Source organism: Bubalus kerabau, chromosome 7 (genome assembly GCF_029407905.1).
Source record: "Bubalus kerabau isolate K-KA32 ecotype Philippines breed swamp buffalo chromosome 7, PCC_UOA_SB_1v2, whole genome shotgun sequence".
In the NCBI taxonomy this organism is placed as follows: domain Eukaryota; kingdom Metazoa; phylum Chordata; class Mammalia; order Artiodactyla; family Bovidae; genus Bubalus; species Bubalus kerabau.
This window is the reverse complement of record NC_073630.1, coordinates 31449653-31472607: the sequence shown is the minus strand read 5'-3', so window position 1 is coordinate 31472607 and position 22955 is coordinate 31449653. Positions and strand designations below refer to the sequence as shown.

Here is a 22955-nt window from a genome sequence, read left to right as displayed (position 1 = left end):
CATCCCAGCCCCGGTTTGCAAACCTCGGAATACTGAAAGGGGGAGGGGGTGGCACGCGCTTATCTGCGCGTCTCTCCAGCGCAGTCCCTTTCTCTTTCCCTTGTCTCCCCGGGCGTCTCTGACTGTCTCTGGTTTTCTCACTCTTTCCCCACTTTTCCGTGAGATTCTCCATCCTTGCGATGAAGAAGGCGAGGCTGTTCTGCTCTGAGCGTCTCTTAATCTCTATAAAAATAAAAGAAAAGAAGGAGGCAGACATTAAACCATAACTCAGGGGTCTGGGGAGGTGGCAAAAAATCTTTGATGGGTAGAGAGGAAAATGTCTTTCTTGGACTAAATTATGTGATATGTTGTGACCTTAGATTTCAGTCGTGGGACTTGGAGAAATTTGATTTTCTTGCCTCAGCACGATTTCAGAAATCAGAAATAGAAATCCTCCGAGACAGAGGGGAAATAAAAGTAAAAACAGCATGCGGGCATTTCCCCCTCATTTCTCTCCCCTTAAATAAAACTGTCTTGAATTTCCACCGGTAAAGAGAGAAAGTTTGAGTTTTCACGGATGTTATGTGGAGGTTAGAAATGGCTTAAAAATCTAGACTTCTCGTCAGTTTTCTTCCTGGCTGAAGAGGCTAACCCTTTCCATAAAATGAGTCCATCTGTCGACTGTTAGCTATTTCAAAGTGAAGGGATTTAGCACTCAAAACAAATTGAGCAAGTTTGTTTGCCTGTTTTTACTGCTAACTCAAATGGATTCAAAACACGGAGTAATTCAAGAAAACACATAACATATTCCAGACAGCTCCCAAACGTAGGGAAAACCCAGCACCTATATGGTGACCTGGGTTATTTAAAACGCCAGGCTTTCAAAGATGTATATATTTCACACACATTCTCCCGGAGTCATTATATTTTCTTAAAATTGCGAGATTTGGTATATTGATGTAGGAAGAGCAATACAACTTTTAGAGGGGATTTTATCCTCTCCTGAGACCCAAAGATGGGGGGCCTCTCTCATGGTGGGCCTGGTTGAGTTTTGCTCCTATGCAGGAAATAACATTGGTGAGAATATAGGACCAGGAGCTGTGGTTGTTTTCCCACACTTTCCAAAAACCTACACTAACAGGATGCCCTAGAGACTGAAAGAACTTTGTCCAATTTGCCTGGCAGAGCCTTCCCACCTGGTCTTCCAGCGACTGGTGTTTATAGTCCTACCACTCAAAGGCAGGGTACAGCGAAAATATCTTCTGACCACCAAAACACAAGCCCTTGCTGGAGTCAAGAAATCAGAAAATCAGGGTTTAGAAGTAGGGCACGCTTCGGGGAGCGAGGGGCAAATGCCCCTTCTGTTTTTACCCTTCTGTTTTCACACGTTCTTCGATTTTTAGGAGCAAATGTGGATTTGAGGGGAGCTTCCCTTCCCACCCCCACTGCCATCCCTTGCAATTTAACACCATGCCCGCCAGGAACCTTAACCTCGTCATTTTAAAAAATGAGATAGCCGTGACCCGGAGTGAACTTGTTGAGTGTAAGTACAGCAGAGGAAATTCTAGACTCCATGAGCACCGGAGCCTTGTCCAGCGCAATCCCTCGGTGCACACCGGTCAGTACGCGGCAGTGCCCACCTGCGCGCAGACACCCTGTGCTGTGCGCCCGGTCCACTCGCCTTGACCTCGACACGGTGTCGCCGCCGGCGGTGCTGGGCCTGCCGCGGAGGACGAGCCGGTATCTCCCTTCTAACTGTCTCCCTCCTACCCTCTTCCCAAACCCAGCCATCCCACCGACCCCCTGCTCACCCCACTTTTCCAGATTTCTCCTGTCATCCTCTCTCACCCCATCCCGCAACCTTCTCTCCAGCTTCCGGCCTTCCTCCGCAATCCCTGGTATCTATGAACTCTTTCCTCACCCTTGCAAGGCCTGAAAGAAGGTCACACACAGGCATATCAAACTCACACCCTACAAGCCTCGCCCCCAAACAAACCCAGGCATACAGTCCTTTGTTCCATTTCTTAGGCCACTTTCTCTGTCCCTGCCTCCCTCCCCGTCCGGGTTTCCACACACACACACACACACACACACACACACACACACACACACACACTGTCTCTCCAGGAGAACGTTTCTCCCCGACGTCTCCCCGACGCCCTTGCCCTTCCCCTCTGATTTATGAGAGCTCCTGGTTTGGCGCAGATTCCTTTTTCTTCTCCTCCTTCCCATCCTCCCTTCTTGTCCTCGTTTCCACAGTGGGAGTGCTCGAGCCTGCTGCTCTGTCCGCTCCTGTCTGAGCGCCCTGCCCGGCTCCCTCGCCTGGTTTCTTTCCCCGGGCTCCTCCTCGGGCTCCCGGCTCCTGGGCCCGCGGGCCTTCACCTCCCGCTCCTGCCGGGTTTCCAGTCGCCCCTGCTGGCTCCCCCCGCGCCCTCCCGAGCGCCGCGCTCGCTCCTTGATCGCCCGCCGCGCTGCCGGCTCGGCCGCCCGCCCGCCCGCGCGCCCGCCACTGTGCAGTGGAGTTTGGTGGAATCTCTGCTGACGTCACGTCACTCCCCACACTGAGTCGGAGCCGAGGGAAGAGAGAGGGATGAGAGCGAGGGAGGGGAGAGAGAGTGCGAGAGCGAGCGAGAAAGCTGGAGTAGAGCGGAAAGAAACTGCCAGTGACGGCTAGATTCCGGAGGCCGCTGCGCGCCCTTGGACCCCTCTCGGAACTTGGCACCCTCGGGAGCCCCGCAGTCCTCTCGGCCCGGGCTTCTCGGGCGCCGGCGGTGCAGTCCGCGTCTCGGTTCGCTGGAAATCTCTCCGGGACGCGGCGGGACGCGCAGACTGCAGCTCTCTCCCGGTAGCGGGTAAGTGGAGGCCGTCTGTCCCGCAGGGATGTGAGATAATGCGAGTTTGGAAATTTGTTCCACTTTGGAGAATCTTCTCCGAAGGTGATTTGTGGCTCTTGGGGGCTGTCTTCCCCCCGAGGTAACGCAGTTGGCAAACAGACCTTGCAAAGCCCTGTTCCTCTGGTCCCCAGCCACAGACACTAACAATCTATGGGGTGCTGAAGTCGAGTGGGAAGCGAGACCATGGCTGGCATTTAAAAGGAGGTATCTTCCCTTAAATCTTGGTGCCAACACTGCAGGGACAAATCCTCAGACGGAGGATTAGCATTCTCAAGATAAAGGGCCGGGTACAAAGTTTCAGCTACTGAAAGATTAGCCCCCTTCCCATTGTTACCAATTGGAAAAAAGATTCCATCTTAACTGGCAGTTAGTGACCTCTCAGGCCCAAGCGAATTACCTGGGAGCCAGGCCTGAATGCCAAGCTCACACAATTACTTCGGATTATAAATCCTTTAAATTGATTACCAGTCAACTCCAATCTTGCACTTTGGGAGATACATTTTAAATGGATACAGGGGAGACGACTATTTTCCAACCATCCAGTAAGGAAAAAATTATGATTCTAAATCTTAGAAATACGTTCCTCTTTTTATTACAATTTAATGATTTCTTTTCCTTAGCAATTTAGATGTCAAACCATCATAGGGTCCTGTGATTTTTTTATTTTATTTGTGCAAGCAATATGTCTTATTAAACTAAAAATTATTTTAAAATTTTACTACCATGAATTAAAATAATATTGGAGTTCATACATCCTAAAATATTTTATGAAAAATTAATTTGATTAGAGATATTTCCTCACATTCTTTTTAGGCCATTAATAAGAATTAATGTTGCTTTTAACATCATTTTGGAGGAAATCCATCTAAAAATACAAACACCAGTTATGTAAAGGAAACAAAGCACATAAGCAATATAGGCTGAGGATTTCTGTTGATATTACATAAAATAAGCATCCAAAGTTTCAATAGTCAAACTTTGCCTAAAAATGAAATAGCTACTTCATGTATGGAATGTTTTGCTCTACCTCAGCAAAACAACACCTAAATTATTCAGGTGCTTTGTTCCTCAAGTTGAGCATGTTTGTCCCCAAGTGTTCCTAAATCACCAATATTAATTGGTTTAAAAGAAGGCTTAAACTGCTAAAATACAGAACTGCGTTAAGCAGTATTTTAATTTCCTTAAATGATTACCTACTGCAAATTAATTTACTGACTAATCTCACTAATTTAGTTCATTTAAAACGTATGTTCTTATCATGTTTATTTTTAAACTTTCATCAAAGATTTTGTTATAGGATAACAATGTGAATGGAAAGGAGGGAAATGTGAAAGGATGTGGAATTATTAGGACTATGTTTCATTCCTACAATTTCATCTTATGGCAATCAGAAATTATTTTTAAGCAAATTGTTTTATTTCTTAGGGCTTGCCTGCTTGCATTAGCCAGTGTGGTTCAGGGTGTTCCCATTAGCTGTGTTGTGCTTTTTAGTGAGCTCACAATAGAAAACTCAAGTTGACCAAAACAAGATTGCCTGGCATATACATTCCAACCAGGACATGAACTTTTGGGGTGAGAACACCTTTCCAACAGGAAAAGTTGCTCATCTTAATTTGTGAGATTAGCCACTGAAGCCCCTCTCTAAATCCGGCAGCCAAATTTGTCTTGTAAGACTTGTCTTGACAGGGCAAGTTTAAGGATCAGCAGACGGGAGGGAATTGGAGGTCTCTTTTTAAAAATTACCTTCCCCAGTTATTTAGATTCAATTCATCTAGCAGGTTTGGTCATTATATAAGGGGGGGAAAAGTGCAAATCTCAGGACTCATTTTGACTGCAAAATAAATCCCCAAGTCACAGGGACATGTAGGAGTGAGCTAAGGAACATGCCTTGACCTTCTTTTCAGTCTTTAGAAAGGAGTTCTTGAAGATTTGTTTTGTATTGCTTTGTTTGGTCTTCAGCACTGAAGCGTGGGAGTGGGGGGGGGGGGGCGGTGCGGGGAGAATGTGTAATAATCGACTGACTTTACACTGAGCAATCCGATCTTTTTCTTTTGTAGATTTTACTATTTTTAAAAATAAAAACTATCTGCGGTTACCATCTGCAAAGCTCTGGCTACCGGCTAATAATGCAGCCAATTCAGAAGTTAAAAAAAAAAAAGATTATCGAAATGATGATGACATGCAAATTTTCCCCGAAATTATCATAAGTAAACATTTGAAGTCTGGACTAATAAAATCCCATCTGTGTTACTTCATATCGAGTTAGTAGAAAGCTGTGATAATGAATTTTGTAATATCTCACGAACAGACATCTCAATCAGGGACTAATCCTGTGATTTTACTGCAGAATCACTAAATCTGGAACCGCCAAACTGCTACTTCTGGGCCCCCGAGCCCGCCAGGATCGGCAGAGCCCCCGCCAGCGTCCACCCGCGTCTCCAGGCTGGTGGGGGAACCGCCTGGAGATCCCCACCCCCTGGATCCCCAGGCCGCTGCGCTAGGCAGCGACCTTGGCCCGAGGCCCCTGGGTCCCGGCTCCTTCCAGGAGAGGCCGAGGAACCTAGAAATGCGACTTAGGCCAAAGCCAGACCCTCCCCCCCAAGCTCCCTGCCCAACCTCTGCCCCTCGAACAACCGGGCAAACGCCCATCCGAAGCCCCAGCTCTGGATCCGTGCGAGAAGTGCCCTCCCGCCGCCGGCGTACCCTGGTTAGCGTGGAGCGAGGCAGGCGCCGAGATCCGAGGGGCCTGGGGAGCTGGGACCTTCATTCTTTTCTTCTGTCTTTAAAGCAGCCGCGCTCTTCTACCCACCCCGACAGAGCCCCCTTGCCACCCACCTCTCCCGGTTTGCCTGTGGCGGAGAAGGGGGCGCGCATTAAACGCCTGGCTCGCTGCGTTGTGGTTGGAAATTTTAAAAAAGATTTGGTTTGCCGGGCAGGAGAAGGGGGAGAACTGGGGGCAGCCGTTCTCTCAGAGCTATTTCTCTACCCTTGGCGGGCAATAAACGCTCCGGGGACGTTTGCCCGCTCTCCTCAATCTAACTCACTCCACCTCGGTTCCCCTACTCTGCGATCTTAAATCATACTTTAGGGTAAATAAATGACCGGGTGAGTATCTCCAGGGGAAAGTGTGGCTAAATATGGAAAAGTGGCTTCTGATAGAAAAGAGGCCCGAAGCCAGTCCGCTCTGAGCATCCTAGGCCTTGGAGTCCTGTTTGTTTCAGAATTACAGAAAATCGAGGTGGGGGTGGGGGGTGGGGGTGGGGGGTTCTATCTAGGACAGGAACAACTTGACTCTACACACTCTATAAATGTTTACTGAGCTTCAGCTAACGGACAAGCGCTGTGCTGGCCTTCGCACACAGCTCCCCACGGAGAAAATTCTTCACCAAAATTTTGTATCCCCCCCCCCAAGGTTGTCCTCGTGTTCAGACGGGCTTTTAACCCCTGACACAGGCACCCCTGCAAGTGGTTCCACAGCTTGGGTTCCCAGAACGCGGCTTTATCGGCCAAGAGCCCCTGGACCCATTGGAGGCAGCTCTGTAGAGAGATCCACCCCGCCCCCCGCACCCCCCCCCCCCCCACAGACTTTGGTAAACATTCAGAGGTCCAGGACCAGGGGCAAGGGTGGGGATGAAGCCAGGCTCGTGCTGCCAGAGACTGCCAGGTCCGAGAAACACTCCTGAAACCTAGTACGGAGAGGCGCCTGATGGCTTGTGTTGAAGTCGTCTGCCCTACAGGTAGCTTCCTGCGAGCCCAGTGCGCCCGCCCGCCGCCGCTTCTCACGGGCCTCCTTCTCTTGTTTTGCAGGTAACGGGGAATGGAGACCAACTGCCGCAAACTAGTGTCGGCGTGTGTGCAATTAGGTAAGAGTCGTTTCTTCTGCCAGGGTCACCCGACCTGAGACCGCGCCACGCGAGGGCAGCCAGAGGGCACTGGTCTTATAGCGAGGCCGCGCGAGGGGCGCTTCCCGGAGGGGCAGGCCAGGGCAGGAAGGAAATCAGAACCTGGACGCCGGGGGACTCTCCTAGTGGGGGGCTGTGGGTGGGGAGGGAACCGCGCGCCGCGTCTCTAAGCCTCGGGCCTCCTTTTCGCGGGAGCCGCTGGTAGCCCGGGAGGCGCGGAGACAGAACATCGCCCTGCGCCGGGTTGCCAGACGGTCCCGGAGACTGGTCCGTCCTCCGCTCTTTCCTCTAACTGGGTCTCTGCTCTTTGTCCCTCTCTTTCCCCGTTCCTGCCTCCCTCCCCATTCTCTTCGACACCCCGATACTTTCCCCCGCCGTCCGGGGCGTCTCTCTCCCTGCACGTGGGGCGGGTGCGCGCGGCCCAGGCGTGCAGCCGGCGGCCGTTGAATGCCTCTTCTCCAAAGACTCCGAAATCAAAAAGGTCGAGTTCACGGACTCTCCAGAGAGCCGGAAAGAGGCGGCCAGCAGCAAGCTCTTTCCGCGGCAGCATCCCGGCGCCAACGGTAAGACTTGGAGCGAGGCGCAGGCCGAGCGCTGGGCGCCCGCCTCCCGGCCTCCGGGCCTCGAGTGAGGCGCACGCGGGCGAGGCCGCCAGACGGGGCGCGCCTCCTCGGAACTTAAGACACTTGGCCTCGGGTTGGGACGGGAAGCAGCCGTCCAAGGAACGTTAATTCCTTTCCCGAAATTATACTGCACTCCTGAGACCCATCACCTCTCCCTCTCCCTCTTTCCTGATGATCTCCTGATGTGTGGCCTGATGTACGCACACCCCGAGCTACCTCCGTGCCTCTAGCTGGAGTGGAAAAGTGGTCCAACAGCGACCTCTGTCGCTCACTACGTCCCACTGCATGCAGCACCAGCAGGGCCCACCCCGTCCCGGCGGCCCTCGGCCGCGCCCCGCCCAGGCTTGTGGGTGCGGGGTTTACCGCTGAAGGCCAGCGCGCGAGGCTTGGGTTAGCATAGGTTCGCCCCGGTGGCTAGGTGGAGGAGCTGACAACAGCCCTACGGAGCCGGAGGGCAGCGACTGCGCGCAGCAGCTGAGGGTGGAATGGAGTGTGTGACCCGGTGGCACCACCTACCTGTGGTGCTGGTTGCAGGGTCTGGGTTTTGGCGGTGCGATCGATGGTCTGGTTTTATTCTGGAAGAGTCAAGGGCTATTGCTGCTCGAAGTCTGCAAGTGTAAAACTTAAAACGTCCTCTACGCACAGACCCAGTTGAATTGAATCGTGGTCTTTAGGGGTGTGTGTGTGAGGGGGAGGGAAGTTGAAGGGACAACCTTTCCTTAGGAATACAAGAAAAACTCAAATTTGCCGTTCGTCTATTCTCCATGTTTTCCAGGCTCCTTAATAATTAAGTGCCTATTCTTAGGAGGTTGTTGACCTTTGATAATGTGAGGACATAACCACCCACCCACCCACATACACACATACACACAGACCTCCGCCCCTAACCACCACTTTCTGGATTAAAATGTAAAGATACGTATGTAATATGTGCTAGAGGGGGGCGAATTGGGACCCCCGCCAAGTAAACTTGCCAAGAAGAAAACAAAGACTCCGCATTGGGCTTCCCAGTGAATCGGAGAGAAAAGCACCATTTGTTGGAATAAAACGCCCAAAGTGGTATGGAGCTAACCGGCCTCGACACCGCGAAATATCGCTAGTTCTCCTGCTGGGCCAGTTAAACGCTCACTTGTCCGGGATTAACCCCATGGGGTTAAATGGGGCCTTGCAGAGATAACGTCGGGTGATTTCTGTCATTAAGATTGTGTTAAATTCTTCTTCTGTTTGATAATCGGTCGTAAAAATAAATTATTACACCGGAGTATGTTTGGGATATGGTTAAAAATCAAGAGCAGCGATGACTCCCGGAGAAAATGCTTTGTGCGGGTTGAGCCCTGGCTCCGGCCGGACTAGGGGAGCTCCCCAATGTCGCTTCGCACAGCGCGGGCTGGCCGCCGCCCAGCCGAGGCTGACATTTCTCCTGCTTTCGGGGCCGAGAGATGCCAAATGTCTTTTCCTATTCTCACCCGCATCTACCTGTTTATTGCCCCCAGGAATGGTTTTGAGCACAGGTGGTTACCATGGGAGTTTAGGACCTCTTAACCGAGAAGTCTGAGGTGGGATGTGGGCTTCCTAGGTGGGCAAGAAGTGGGGGAGAGCCGGGGAGTCCTGTTCGCTGCAGTCACAAGTCACATCCTGGGCAGGTGGGCCTGGGTGTTTGCTTTTAATAATTAGCAAGTAAATAAAGAGCTAGAAATAATAAATGATTTTTCTTAACCATTACGTTTAGGCCCGGATTACTTTAGTGCTGGAAAAGGCTCTTCTCCACACAGCCAATAGTGTGTTTTCTGCCTTTTGAACTGAAGAAGAAAATTGCTGCCCAAACATGTTTAATGCCATTAATTAAGAAGAGACACGTGATAGGAAAAAATGCTGAAAATCTTGATGTTATTGGCTTCTAGGGAATTGGGCAGACCAAAAATGTCACACGAGTGGACAAAGCTACATAGTACCACTGAAAGAAGGTTGCCACAGTCCCCTTAATGAATATAAGTAAATTTAACTTATGGAATATGCAAACTCCTAGCCACAGCTTCCTTTAAAAAAAAAAAAAGAAAGAAAGGAAAGATTTTTTCTCCTTAACTTTTTAATAGGTTTTATTTGCTTTTTTTTTTTTAAGCGAAATAACTGACTAGGGTCACTATGATTATTTGATTCTTAAAACTAGCTTACTTGCTTTTAAAAAGAAAAAAAAAAGTTTATAATGACATGCAATTTTCAAAAAGGGCCATGATATCCTATTATTATATTGGCACTACCCTCTCCTCATTTCCCCCAAACACCCTGTCCTCACTGAAGACTGAAAACGTTCTCTGAGTTGACAGGGTCGACCTCCTGGAGGCCCCTACTCTGTGTCCCATCCCAGTCGAGTCCCCATTCTCTTGATACCCTTTGGAATGACCCAACGTCTGGCTCGAACCCTTAAACGGGAGCGAGCAGGAAGTAGGCTGAAGACCTCCTAAAGCCAGAGGTTTGAGAGAGGGTGGAGAGAGGAGCGGCTAGGTATGGTAAGTGAAGAGAGGAAGAGTTGACACGTTAAACAGTACTCTCCCCCCTTCCCGGCCCCCTTACAGAAGGGTCAGAGGCCCGCTTGGAACGTCTCCCTAGAACAGACGTCCTTGGCTTTCCTTCCCTTTGGGTGTCCCAAAACGAGTTTCCGTTTGGAGGAACTCAAAAAGTTGTCTTGACCTTCAGGAAGAGGATGGAATGATCCTCCCCTGCCAATAACCTTTAAATTTCGGGGTAGTGACCCTGGATTGGGGGCTGTAATCCACCGACCTACCGAGATCGGTCCCGGCGCCTGGCTTCGCGACCAGACCTGGGGCGGGTATCTTCCCCGGGCCTCCCCCAGCGACTCGATTAATTTTTAAATCGTTCTGGCAAAGCGGCTGAGCTGAAAGTGTTCGCCCCGGGCCTCTGGTGCGCGCACTTTCTTCCCTAGGGACAGAGGACGCCAAGGCCCCAACCGCGACACACACCGCCTCCCGAGGCAGCAGCCGGCTCTCCGTCTTCCTCAGAGCACCCGGGGTAACCCCGACGCCTTAACGGCCGTAGAGCCCTATTCATTGAATCACCAAGTGCTCGCCAAGCACATTCACCACTGATTCCTAATGTCCCCCAAAGCAAGTCACCCGATTTCTCTACGCCATTACCAAACGACTTTAATGCTAACAAGCAGACCCGCAAAAGCAGCCCAGACCACCTCTAGCAAAAAGCAAAATCGTGCTGCGTGGGGCGGCGCTTGGACCTGAGCTTGGTCAGAGAGGAAGGGGACCGGGACGTGCTGGAGGAGAGTGAGGAAGAGCGGAGGTGGGGAAGGAGAGCATTCCTTTTTTTTTTTTTTTTTCTACTCACAGCCCACCCCGCGCCAAATCTGCAGTTTATCCGCAGAGCTGCCTCTCCTTTGTGTGTGTGGGTGTGTTTTCCCCAAGAGGGGAAATTGTCCGAAAGTAGTCAGTCCCCAGCGGTAGGCAGTCTTGACCGGTCGCGTTCTTCGGTGCCGCCGACGCGGTGAGCGCTCCAAGGTGCGCAGGGCTGGCTCTGCAGTTAACCCGCACCGCCCGCCGGTAATATATGCAGCAGTTGTTAGAGCGACTCCGGGGAAAAGGAAATGTATAACGAAAGCTTATTCGTGAGCAGGAATATACTAATGGAACAATCTGATGTCTTCTTAATCCTATGTAAAAAGCTTTGTCGTCTTCCTAATATTGACTGAATGGGTAATTAATGGCTCTTCATCTAGGCGAATACCCTATAATCCAAAGATAGGCAAAAGACAACAAGCCCAAGGTGGAAGACAAAAGGCCCAACTGCGGTCGTCACCCTCCTCCCTCCCACCCTGCACTCAGGGTCTTCAAATGGGAAAGTTTCCTCTCAGGAGAAAAAGGCAAGAGTGGGAGAATATACATACCTTTCCCGGGCTAGATTTAACCACAGAACCTGGCTGCCCAGCTCCATACTCCACTACTCCGTCTCTCCCCCACCAGCCCTTCCCTCTGCGTTTCTTTCTTCTCAATTCCTCTAGAAAGCCCCCCACCCCCCGACCCCTCACTGTGGCCCAGTTCAGCACCTTTCCCCCCAAGGCACCCATTTTTCATTTAGGGAAGCGATTGATCACAGAGGACCAATATATGAGGTCCTCTGAGTCAGGCAAAGAATTAAGTGCCTTTCTGAAAAAAGATAAGAGATTCCATTCTTTTACAACCCAAGGCAGACAATCGGTGAGGACTAAGTAGTTGGGAGGGGATGGAAGAAATTAATAGAAGGAGAGGTAGTAGGCAAAATTATGTATACATGTTAAAGAGTGATCAGGAGTGATGGAGTCAACTCCACTGTGAGGATCTGACATGAAGGGTGCCCAAGATTCTCCCAGCGTGTTTTTAACAGGCTGACATTTTAATTTAAACCTTTAGAAGTAATATATTACTTGGGTTACTACAATGAGGTGGGTTCCTTTTTTGGGGGGGTCAGCTGACAGCTTTTAAAATATTATTTCGCTAGGGAAATAAAAGCTTCATTTCAGATTATAGGTGGGTATTTTTGGATTTATGTGATTTATGGTCACCATGACAACTAATGCTGAATGTTAGCTACCAGCATGTCTGGGAGAGGGGAAGACAGAAAGAAGGGGAACAAGAGAAATAGAAAGGGAGACAGACATGAGCAGGAGAGGGGAAAAATAGAGAAAAAGAGAGAAGCATTTCAATCCAGTTTTTTAAAAAGTGACTTTAGTTAGTCCCATGTCACTTCTGTCTCTCTGGACCTAGAGATTGATGTTTATTCATTCCTTGTCTTTCTTGTATCCCATACACAAGTATACCGTTCTCTTTATTTTTCCACGTGTAGTTGTGTTCTGCGATTAAATGAGCACCTAATAAACCTATAGCATTAACAGGCAGCTGTGAAAAGGCACTACCGCGTGCATGCTTACTGACTGCAGTACCCCCACTAACACGACCCAGAGCTTCCTCCAATCTCTGGCTCTTCTCTTCCCCTGCCAGTGTGGGGTGAAGAGAACCCCCCAGCCAGTTACCACAGACTTGAAGTGGTTGTGTGAGGGACAGAGAGATGGGTACCATTTGCAGGGACCCAGAGAGGGTGGGTGTTGCTCAGTACCTCTACAGACTTCTGATTCTGAAAGAATCTGCCACTTTTTGCAAGCCTGCACTTTTTAAAATTGCATTTACGGAACTGGGGTGGGGGGGGGTGGATCAGTCACAATAAACCTTTAATTTCTGGGTGTTCCAGCTGCATGGCTCAGGTCTGGGAACAGCAAAGAGGCCCTTTCCAGCATGATTTGTGTGCAGAGAAAAGCCAGGCAGAGGAAGGAGGGGAGGCAGAGCCACTTCTCGGGCAAGGTGCAAGGTCTCCCTCTGAGCTCTGCACCTTACACCGCATGCTCATGCACACACACACACACACACACACACACACTCATGCCTGTCACGAGCCTTCGAGCTGAGTCCGGCAGGATCTCATCCTTGAGCTAACCTGGACCATAGCAAGACTCCCACCCGTCTAATGGCTTGACAGCGCAAGGAAACATCTAATTTCACTATCTTCCAGATGGGCTTTGAGGACAGACTTTTTTCCCCCAGAGTCTCGAGTCACTCACTTGGGTCCCAGTTCACATCTCTGCCGCCCGCTGCGGAGAGTTTAGCGGTGCTGCTTAACCCCTCTCATCGCGATGGCCAGAGGGCCTTTGTGCGACTAACACTAAAGAGTGTGAAATTAAATAAGACCTTAAGACTGGTAATCGGTGGCAAATACCAGCTAGAAACATGCCTAACCCTGTGTCACACATTTTCCTCCTCAAGGGTCTTTTTTTGAAAGAATAAGCAAGAAAACCTGATCAAAACGATATCTTCTGAGTGGAAAAACCAAACCCATACTGCGCTTCCTGTCCTCTCCCCACCCCAGCCATGCAGCTTCCCTGGACCAACTATGCTGATTTTTTTTTTTTTTTTTTTCTGGAATGACAATTTCTGTGATGGCTGCTGAAGACATAGTCATTTCTTTTTAAAAAAAAATATTTATTTGTTTGGCTGCACTGAGCCTTGGTTGTTGCTTGTGGGATCTAGTTCCCTGACCAATGATCAAATCTCAACCCCCCTGCACTGGGAGCACAGCCTTAGCCACTGGACAACAAGGGAAGTCCCACAGTAATTTCTAGAACCAGCTAAAGAGTGGGGTGGGGGATAGGTCATGTAATAGTAGTGTTGAACTTGCAACGTACCTAAGATTCCCTTACTTTCAACTCCTTTGTCATCTATATTGCCCATACCTGTGCACCCACAAGTTTTTTGTAGACTAAATCTAAAAATTGCCCACCACCACTACAGTTTTAACTGAAAAGTGTTTCTTGTACTACACACTTGCTTTTCCTCTTCTAGACTTTTCATGTTGGAGCACCCCTACCAACCATGGAGTGAACATGTTGGGCCTGACAGGGTGTCACCCAGTATCAATGTGTAAAGTGATCTGAAGATTAGGAGGGAGTTGAACCTCTGGCTAGAAAAATGCAAAGAAATACCTCCCCTGCTCTGTTGAGGGGGAGGGGAGGATATATTATGTACATTCATTTCTATATATAGAGGGGTATATGCATGATTTTGTTTTCACTTAACCAGAGTTCTTCAAATAATTTCTTTCTTTATTCACCACTTGACTTTGCAATGAATCAATACAGTTTAAGATTCTTATCTTTTTGGGCTTTCAAGCTGATCACCAGCACTTGCAACATCTCCTACACTTTGGCACTATGAGGAGCTCCCACTTGCCCTTGGGTTTTTCACCCACTTTGGAGTCTAGGTTAGGTCCTTCATACATGTGTATTTGCCTTGAGGAAAGTTCTGTTCATTGACAAAGCCAATGAGCTTAAATCAAAATTCCATGCATTTAATGAGAGATGGGCTTAGAAATCTACATGGCTCTGTGGAGCTTCTCAGCTCTTCTGAGTTTTGAAAACCACTCAGAGCCTTCACCAAAAATTGTAACTCCAGGATTTGAAACTTGAAGAAACAAGGAAGAGAGTATGTTCACTGTGGAGGAGAATCTTTCATTCTCTGATGTGATGGAGTTTCTTTGTGATATGAAGGCATGAGCATGTGCTGTTGTGGGGACTGTAGCTATGCTGAGGTTTAAAAAAAGGTATTGGAATATGATTAGTAAACATATTGGGCAGAAAAGAGCTGGATTCATATTGACTTAGTTATAGGTCATCGGCTGTCAGTGCAGTGGGAGGAGATATTTACTTTACGCATATACTTTATGATCTTGAGGGAATTAGAGGAAATTCAATAAGAAAATGGCTAGAAACATTTAAAACCCTTATTTAAAAGACTTAAGCAAATTAGAGTCTTATCAGATTAAAAACCACTACAAATGTAAGAGCATTGTCTTCGGTGAAACACTGGGGGGTCTGAGAAGGAGAGTCTACCAAATCTCAGGGATAAAACGCGTCATTTAAGCACCCGATAATGAGCAGAATGTAAATTAATTTAACCTTCTTTACCAACAGGCTGCTTATGTAATATGTATAATTTAGTGATAAGATTTCAGAACCTAATATAGCTGGATGGATGAGCCTCAGCTAATGCAGACCTGTCACATGGGGATGTGTTCTGCTCTGAGCAGGTGTGTGTGTGCATGGAATGGGGTTAACTGGAATAAAAGGTTAAAAAAACAGAAATGCTGATTTAAAGCTTCCTATAAAGAAAGCTCCTCCTGTTAGCTAAAATCTTCTTACACTAGGATGATACTTTGGGCAGAGACTAAAGAATTCTCATTTGGTCCTTTGGACTGCTCTCAAGCTTGTTTAAGATGGGGGAGGAGTTGCAGATACCATGAGGTGGGGGAGCAGAGCAAAGGAGAGACACAAAAGTTACAAACATATTTGTTGTCCGCTTTATCCACTCCGCCTCAAACTGAATGAGTTTCTCAATCTTGGGAACAAGGACAAGGAGGGAGTTTTTTGAAGATACCTCATACTGGCGTTGCAAATCATTGACTGTAATGTCAAACAAATACACATTCAGGGATGATAACACTAACTCCACAATAAAGCAATCGTCAATGCAGAAACCCAGGGGAGATTAGTTTGTGCTCTTCAGCTGACCTAAGCCAGAGGACAAAAGGACTTGCACAAATTATTTTGAATGATATCTTTGGATTTATTTCTTTAATTTCTGTGGAAATAGTGCTATAAAGATTTACGTGTCCCCAAAGGTGTTTTTTCCTTTTGTCTCAAATAAATGAACAAGGCTTTATTTTTCCTTGTTGAGTGTCCTCCTAGGCTTTTGCCCTTCACCCACAGCCTACTTCTCTGCCTGCTTGGACTCCAACAATTCAAGACAGCCTTGAGCTCCCTAGGAATAGAAAATGACTTCAAAAGTATCCTTGAAATTGGTTATTTGGCAACATTCTTAATTGTACGGAAATTCATTAAAAGCATATTTTATATATAATTAGCTCAAAGTTGTTGATTCTACAGGCTTTATGGATTTGAATCTGATTGATAATAAAGTAAACAAGAGAGTCAAATTTAAAGCAAGATTCTCTGTTGGGTTAGGAGGTGCTTAATACAGTGTATAAGGAATTTGAAAGCCCTAGGATATGTGTCTTAATCAACGTTAAGTAGAATGGATAAGCTTTCAGCATTTTGAAAATGCTGGGTTAGGGTTTCTGTTCTATTGTGTGTTTTCTGTCTGGGGACTAATAAGCATTACAGAGAACGTGATCTGAGGCGACTTTTTATTCTTGTATAAATCCAGAGTGAACCACCAAACAGTTGTTCGTTTAAAGTCAAGGTAATTTTCTTTTGACGGGTCCATTTGCTTCTGATTTCTAATTTATTAGCCTCTCTTCTCAGGGCTCTGTCTTCTTTGCAATTAAAGTAAAGCTTCTTCAGCTTAGCGTTGGAGCATTCACTTGACAGGTTGTTTGGAAAATTTAAGATCGGAGAGATGATTTGTTGGTGTTTTAAATTTTTTCTGGTTTTAAGTAGTATGTCTCCTTTCCTTGCAGGGGGAGAAAAACACCTCTAGGTAGGGAATGAGTGTAGTGAGACGCAAAAGGGGAGGTGGGTGCTGGGTGCCTGCCTTGTTGATTCTTGTACCCCTCAGCCTTCGACCTTTCCGCTTTTTTCCAACGAGCTTTTTACTCCCAGCCTCGTCTTTCCACCTCCGCATCAGAACTAAAAGCCGGATCGTCTTGAGCCGGGCCGCAGCAGAATTCCCGGGAGCCGGCGGGTGTAGACTCTGCGGGCGCACCGAGGTATTAGCCCGGCCCCGCACATCTGATAGGTGCAGACAGGATAGGCCCTCCGTCACGGCTCGGGGGCTCCTGATTGGTGTGGAGCCACGTCACTCCAGCCGGCGAAGGGTCTGGGAGGAGGCGGAGGCGGGGAGGGTCGGGGAGGGTTGGGGAGGGCAGCGACCAAGTGACGTCTCGGCACCAGGAAGCCCGCCTCTGGTTTTAAGATGTTAGGCCAACAGGGAAGCTTGGAGCCGCAGAACTGGTCCGTCGCTCGTCTGGGTGCTGGGAGCTGAGCTGCAGCGAGGCCAGGCTCGAGCTCTACTGCCCGAGGGGGTGTGCGTGTGCGCACCGCGGAGGGTGCGCCCAGAGGCCCGCGCCGCTGCCGCCGCCGCCGCCGCCGCCACAGGAGATCTAATATCAGCTACCTGTCCCTGTCACTCTTGACACTTCGCTGTCAGGGCTGCCGCGCGGGGGGCGGGCAGAGCGCGAACGGCGTTAGCTTTCCTTATTGGAGGGGTACGAGGGGGAGGGAGGGAGGGAAGAAAGGGGTCTTTGCCCACTCTTGTTTCGCTTTGGAGCTTGGAAGCCTGCTCCCCAAAGACGCTCCGAACCCTTCTCTCCTACCCACATCCCCATGTCTCTCCATTGACCCGCTGACTTTCGGCCGCTGGATCCTTTCGCTTGAGCCTTCGCAAGGAGCTGGGGGGCGGCTCGGCTCCAGGACTCCGCGCGGGTTGTGTTCCCGGCTCTGCCCGCGGCGGCCACCGCGAGGAAACTCCGCGCCTGGAGCGGGAAGCGGAGCAGGCGGCTGCGGCGGCCACGGGGCTTCGGCGGGGCAGCAACCCAGGACTCGTAGGGCGGCGCGCTCCTTCGTCCATGAACTGCATGAAAGGCCCGCTGCACTTGGAGCACCGAGCAGCAGGGACCAAGCTGTTGGCCGCCTCCTCGTCCTCCTCTTGTCACCATCCTCAGCCGCTGGCCATGGCTTCGGTCCTGGCTCCCGGTCAGGCCCGCTCCCTGGACTCTTCCAAGCACAGGCTGGAGGTGCACACCATCTCTGACACCCCCAGCCCCGAGGCCGCAGGTAAGGCGCCGCGCGGCCCCGAGGAAGTCGGCCCCTCCTGGGGGAGGCGTGGTGGGAGTGGTCGTTCGGCTCGCTCCCCGCAGAACTTCCGGAGCCAGGGTTGTATGTATCCCTCGTCCCTTCGCTCTGCATTGACTGCCCGGCTGGGGTGGCGCGAACCACGCGAGTCGTTCTGCACCGCCCCCTCCCCCCATTACGACCCTGACCTCCCTTCCTTTTTCTGGGTCACAAAAATCCCAGCATCTCCGTTCTAGACCTTCAGAGGCCGCACCCCCCCCCCGCCCCCCGCCCTCCCCAACCTTTACGCGGTCCCTGTTTCTGCTCTCGGCTTTCAGCTCCCAAGAAGCTCCGCTTGTTAGAAAAATAGTTGTGAAACTACGCCTCAGAAGAACGGGCGTTTTTTGTTTTTGTTTTTTTCTTCTTCTTCTAAAGGGCAGAGGAACTTGGGTGCCTCGCCGAATCCCAAAGCGTACTTTTCCTAGCCTTTGGAAACCGCATCGATATCTGAGCTTTCTACCAGGGGGAGTTCTGTAAAACACGCGCGTGTGGGTGCCCCGAGAGATTTGATGTGTCCGCTCAGAAGCGCATAAATACACTTGAAAGCACAGGCTATAAAAATGAATGTGCCGTCGCAGTGAGATAAACATGTAAATAAAACGTGCGGCGCTGGGGGAGGGGAGGAAATGGGACGCGCACACCCACACTCACGTCTGTACACCCCGCAGACGCAGCGCTTTCCGTGGCCCGGAGCGGCGGCTCGCACACTCCTCCCCCGCCAGACAGCCCGGCTCTGGCCTCTGCCGCCTGGTCCAGTTGGCGTTGGCGGGCAGCAGGTGGGCATGCTGACGGGGACCTCTGTGTTTCGTTTTCAGAGAAAGATAAGAGCCAGCAGGGAAAGAATGAGGACGTGGGAGCCGAAGACCCGTCCAAGAAGAAAAGGCAAAGGCGGCAGCGGACTCACTTCACCAGCCAGCAGCTGCAGGAACTGGAGGCCACTTTCCAGAGGAATCGCTACCCGGACATGTCCACGCGCGAAGAAATCGCAGTGTGGACCAACTTGACGGAAGCACGAGTCCGGGTAGGAGCCCGCACGGAGCCGGGGAGGGCGCTGCTGGGATGCCGGCCCTGTAGATCAGGAGGGAGGGTGAAAGGCAGAGCCGTCACCAACCTAACGGAAGCACGAGTCCGGGTAGGACCCCGTACGGAGCTGGGGAGCGCGCTGCTGGGGTGCCGGCCCTGTAGATCAGGAGGGAGGGTGAAAGGCAGAGCCGTCCGGGAGAGCTCGGGTGGGTGCCTTTGCAAAGGCAGAAGGCCTCGCGGAGGCCCCAGTTGTGAGGTCACAGCTCCCCCTTCCGAGACCAGCCGCGAGCCTGGAGCAGGCGCCGGGAGCGGCCCCGGCTCACCGTCCCCTAACACAGCGCGCTCCCAAACGGGGCCGCGTGCATTCTGCTGCACAGGGCATTGTGTTCCCGGTTTGCTTTCGCCAGACGAGCGCTAATAAAATCCCTCCCAGGCCGGGAGCTGAGGACAGGCTCCGACCTGCGCGCATTTAACAAGGAAAACCCGCCTGAGACACGCAAGGGTTGGCCCTCCCTGGAGAACTTTCGTGCCCGGCCTAGCCGGGCCTTTTCTTTACTCGGCTCACCCTCATCACAAGGTCTTTGCGGTTTTTCTGCCACTCAGTTCTCTCCCACACCCATTCCTCGGTTTTGTGATCTACGGAAGCAGTTTTAATACAGAACTGCTATCCTGCTGTCCTCTTAGAAAGAAAAGAAAAAAGAAGAAAGACTTTTCTACTTGGTTTATTTATCTTCTCTCAGGAGACTGTTACACCCTTCCTCCCAATTATAATAGTTTTATTAAAGAAAAGGCTTACCTTTGTAGCAAATCTGTGTTTAATGAATTGGCAAAAATGAACTTAAATAAATTACACGGTAGCAATATCCTGGTTTGTGCTGGTCGGCGGAAAACTCCAAATCTGTTAGGATTCTGGAAGTAGAAAACACATAGCAGGATCCACAGGTTTTGCTGTTTAAAAAAAAAAGCTCTGGATGGAAAAAGAGCCCCCAGTTAGAACTGAGAAAACACTGTATAACACTAATGATGAAAAGAATAGACCAAAATGCGCTCCCAAAGCAGAGAGAGGAAGGCAGTCTCTGAGTGGCATCTGTGTAGGGAATGAGGCTAAGCTAGTGGATATAGGAACCAGGATGAAGTTGGAAATGGTTTTAGTTTAACAGCGCAGACCTATGTTCAGGCCCGGGCCGCGTGGTTTTTGCGCAAGGTCAGTTTCTCGTTAGCTTTCCTGCGCTTCTGGGGAACGGGCCTCGCACGTACTCTTCTCGCCTGGGCAAAGTTTAGGCGGCCGGGGTAGAAAAGGCAAGTAATTTAAATGAAAACAATCTATGGGGTCTCCGGAACCCTTTGGAAAAACCCTACCCCACCCTCTTCGGCTTTTCAGCCGTCCCTCGCGAGTCCCCTGCCGCCGCTGCGCTGGGCTCTCTCTCCCTCCGCCTGCCTCCTTCCAGGCCCGCTGCTTGTCCAGCCAAGTGGGGAATGAAGCTTGCTTTTTATAGCTGTCGGGTGCAAAGAGGAAGGGGGATAAAAAGGAAATCGAGAATGAAAGGGAAAAAGAAAAAAAAAAAAAAAGCGGATTAGGCGTCTGGGCCTGGCTGAGATGTGTAATGTGAAACATCACCGGTGTCAGCTCGGAAATCTCGGGCCAGGCCTCACTCCAATACACAAAAGCCGCCGTCTGGGGCGACGGGCGGGCCCGATGTGGATTGAGAACGGGGTTGCGTCTGGGCCATCGGACGCGGGTGGGGGCTGGCCGGGCTGAGCGACCGCCGGCAAAGCCCTGCAACTAGGCCGGGCCGGAGCAGCGCCTGGCGCGCGGGCCTGCCCTGGATGGGCGGAGAGTGTGAAGGAGCGGAGCGAAGGGTGGGGAAGGCTGTAGGAGCGACTCGCTCAGAGTTCCCGGAGATGTACACGCCAAACTCATGGGGTTTAATGAGCTGTCGGAGAGGTGGGCTGTTGCTTTTTATTTGGTTCTTTTGGCTAGGCGAGGAAGGGGGTCGCGGCCGGGTGCCTGATGAGGGCGCTCGTTCTGTGGAGTAGCGGGGCGGGAGTGAAGATCCGAGAGGGGAGGAGGGGTTGTGGGAGAGAACGCGGGCCTCCCAGCCCCTTGTCCTCATCCTTGGGTCTGTGGCTTTGGAATGCAAGCAAGTTTGCAAGGTGGCCGGGGAAGGGTTGGGCAGAAAGCCCGCTGCTCCGCATTTATTTTGCAGTAAGTGTTTTTGGTCCCTGAGGAGGACCGGGGTTAGTGAACACGCCACCCGCAGGCCGCCTGGCGTTGAGCTGGGGTTTGTGGCGCGACTCAGAGCCCGGACTCGCAAGCCTGAACCGGTCGGGGCCTCAGTGTTGGGACGGGGCTCTGGCAGCTTGGGGGCGCAGGGGAGGGGAGGTGGATGGGGGCGGCTGAGGAAACTTGTGGCGGCGATGGTGTACACTTATGTGTCGGAGGGGGGGATTGCTAGTGCTTTCCGGGAGCAAGGTTTTGCTAATCCGATCTGTGGCGTCTGTTCGCTCCTTGCCCTCCATCCCCAGGTTTGGTTCAAAAATCGCCGGGCCAAATGGAGAAAGCGGGAGCGCAACCAGCAGGCCGAGCTGTGCAAGAATGGCTTTGGGCCGCAGTTCAACGGGCTTATGCAGCCCTACGACGACATGTACCCGGGATATTCGTACAATAACTGGGCCGCCAAGGGCCTCACTTCGGCCTCCCTGTCCACCAAGAGCTTCCCTTTCTTCAACTCTATGAACGTCAACCCCCTGTCGTCGCAGAGCATGTTCTCCCCGCCCAATTCCATCTCATCCATGAGCATGTCGTCCAGTATGGTACCCTCAGCAGTGACCGGCGTCCCGGGCTCCAGCCTCAACAGCCTGAATAACTTGAACAACTTGAGCAGCCCTTCACTGAATTCCGCGGTGCCGACGCCCGCCTGCCCTTACGCGCCTCCGACTCCTCCGTACGTTTATAGGGACACGTGTAACTCGAGCCTGGCCAGCCTGAGACTGAAAGCAAAGCAGCACTCCAGCTTCGGCTACGCCAGCGTGCAGAACCCGGCATCCAACCTGAGTGCTTGCCAGTACGCTGTGGACCGGCCCGTGTGAGCCGCGCCCCACTGCACGGGGATCCTAGGACCGTGGATGGGGCAGCTCTGCCCTTGAAAGACTGGGAATTATGCTAGAAGGTCGTGGGCACTAAAGAAAGAAAGGGAGAGAGAGAGAAGATATAGGGAGAAAAGGAAACCACTGAATTAAAGAGAGCTCCTTTGATTTCAAAGGAATTTTCTCAACGTCTGACATCTTTCACTAAAAGTATTTCCAACAGTTTCGAGGACACACAAATGTTTGACTGGATATGACATTTTAACATTACTATAAGCTTGTTATTTTTTAAGTTTAGCATTGTTAACATTAAAATGACTGAAAGGATGTATATATATCGAAATGTCAAATTAATTTTATAAAAAGCAGTTGTTAGTAATATCACAACAGTGTTTTTAAAGGTTAGGCTTTAAAATAAAGCATGTTATACAGAAGCGATTAGGATTTTTCGCTTGCGAGCAAAGGAATGTATATACTAAATGCCACACTGTATGTTTCTAACATATTATTATTATTAAAAAATGTGTGAATATCAGTTTTAGAATAGTTTCTCTGGTGGATGCAATGATGTTTCTGAAACTGCTATGTACAACCTACCCTGTGTATAACATTTCGTACAATATTATTGTTTTACTTTTCAGCAAATATGAAAAAAAATGTGTTTTATTTCATGGGAGTAAAATATACTGCATACAAATTGGTCTGGATTCTTTCTGCCCTCCTCTGTCACCTGGCCAGGGTTTCTCAGTCACTACTTCCTAAACAAACCAGTTCCCTCTGCCTGCCTAGTTAAATACACAAGGCAGCAGGACTTATTTAAATTTGGTAGAAATAAATTATAGTCATTCATCAGAAACTCAAAAGAAAAAAGAGGCACTCACGAAAAAAAAAAAAAAAAGCTGCAGTCTGTTCTTGTCGCCCAGATTTTTCTTTGGCTTAAACCCAAGGGATTCCATTATTGCTAGCTAGCAAATAATATAAGAGAGAAAGAAGAAAGGAGAAAGAAATATAGAAAGTACCTTAGCTTGGAATGACTCTCAGGTTTACTCCT

The 22955-nt window shown here is 50.2% G+C and overlaps 1 protein-coding gene across 2 annotated transcripts; it reads left to right on the top strand.

Annotated features, from left to right (window-relative positions):
- The first annotated feature begins 2569 nt into the window (after positions 1-2569).
- Positions 2570-22601, top strand: PITX2 (paired like homeodomain 2). 2 transcript variants are annotated; one of them, XM_055587964.1, is made up of 4 exons: positions 2570-2831; positions 6681-6736; positions 18610-18815; positions 21344-22601. In XM_055587964.1, exons 2-4 carry the CDS (start codon positions 6691-6693, stop codon positions 21905-21907), a joined length of 816 nt encoding a protein of 271 aa, XP_055443939.1. In that variant the 5' UTR covers positions 2570-2831; positions 6681-6690; the 3' UTR covers positions 21908-22601. The 2 variants fall into 2 exon arrangements, with proteins under 2 accessions (XP_055443939.1, XP_055443937.1); XM_055587962.1 differs by lacking the exons at positions 2570-2831; positions 6681-6736 and adding an exon at positions 16833-17737.
- Positions 22602-22955: the final 354 nt, after the last annotated feature.

Bases quoted from the DNA above. Each gene is read 5' to 3' on its own strand.
- PITX2 (XM_055587962.1), top strand. From the start codon at position 17,530: ATGAACTGCATGAAAGGCCCGCTGCACTTGGAGCACCGAGCAGCAGGG. The intron at 17,738-18,609 runs GTAAGGCGCCGC...TTTCGTTTTCAG, and splicing joins CCCCAGCCCCGAGGCCGCAG to AGAAAGATAAGAGCCAGCAG. The intron at 18,816-21,343 runs GTAGGAGCCCGC...CTCCATCCCCAG, and splicing joins TGACGGAAGCACGAGTCCGG to GTTTGGTTCAAAAATCGCCG.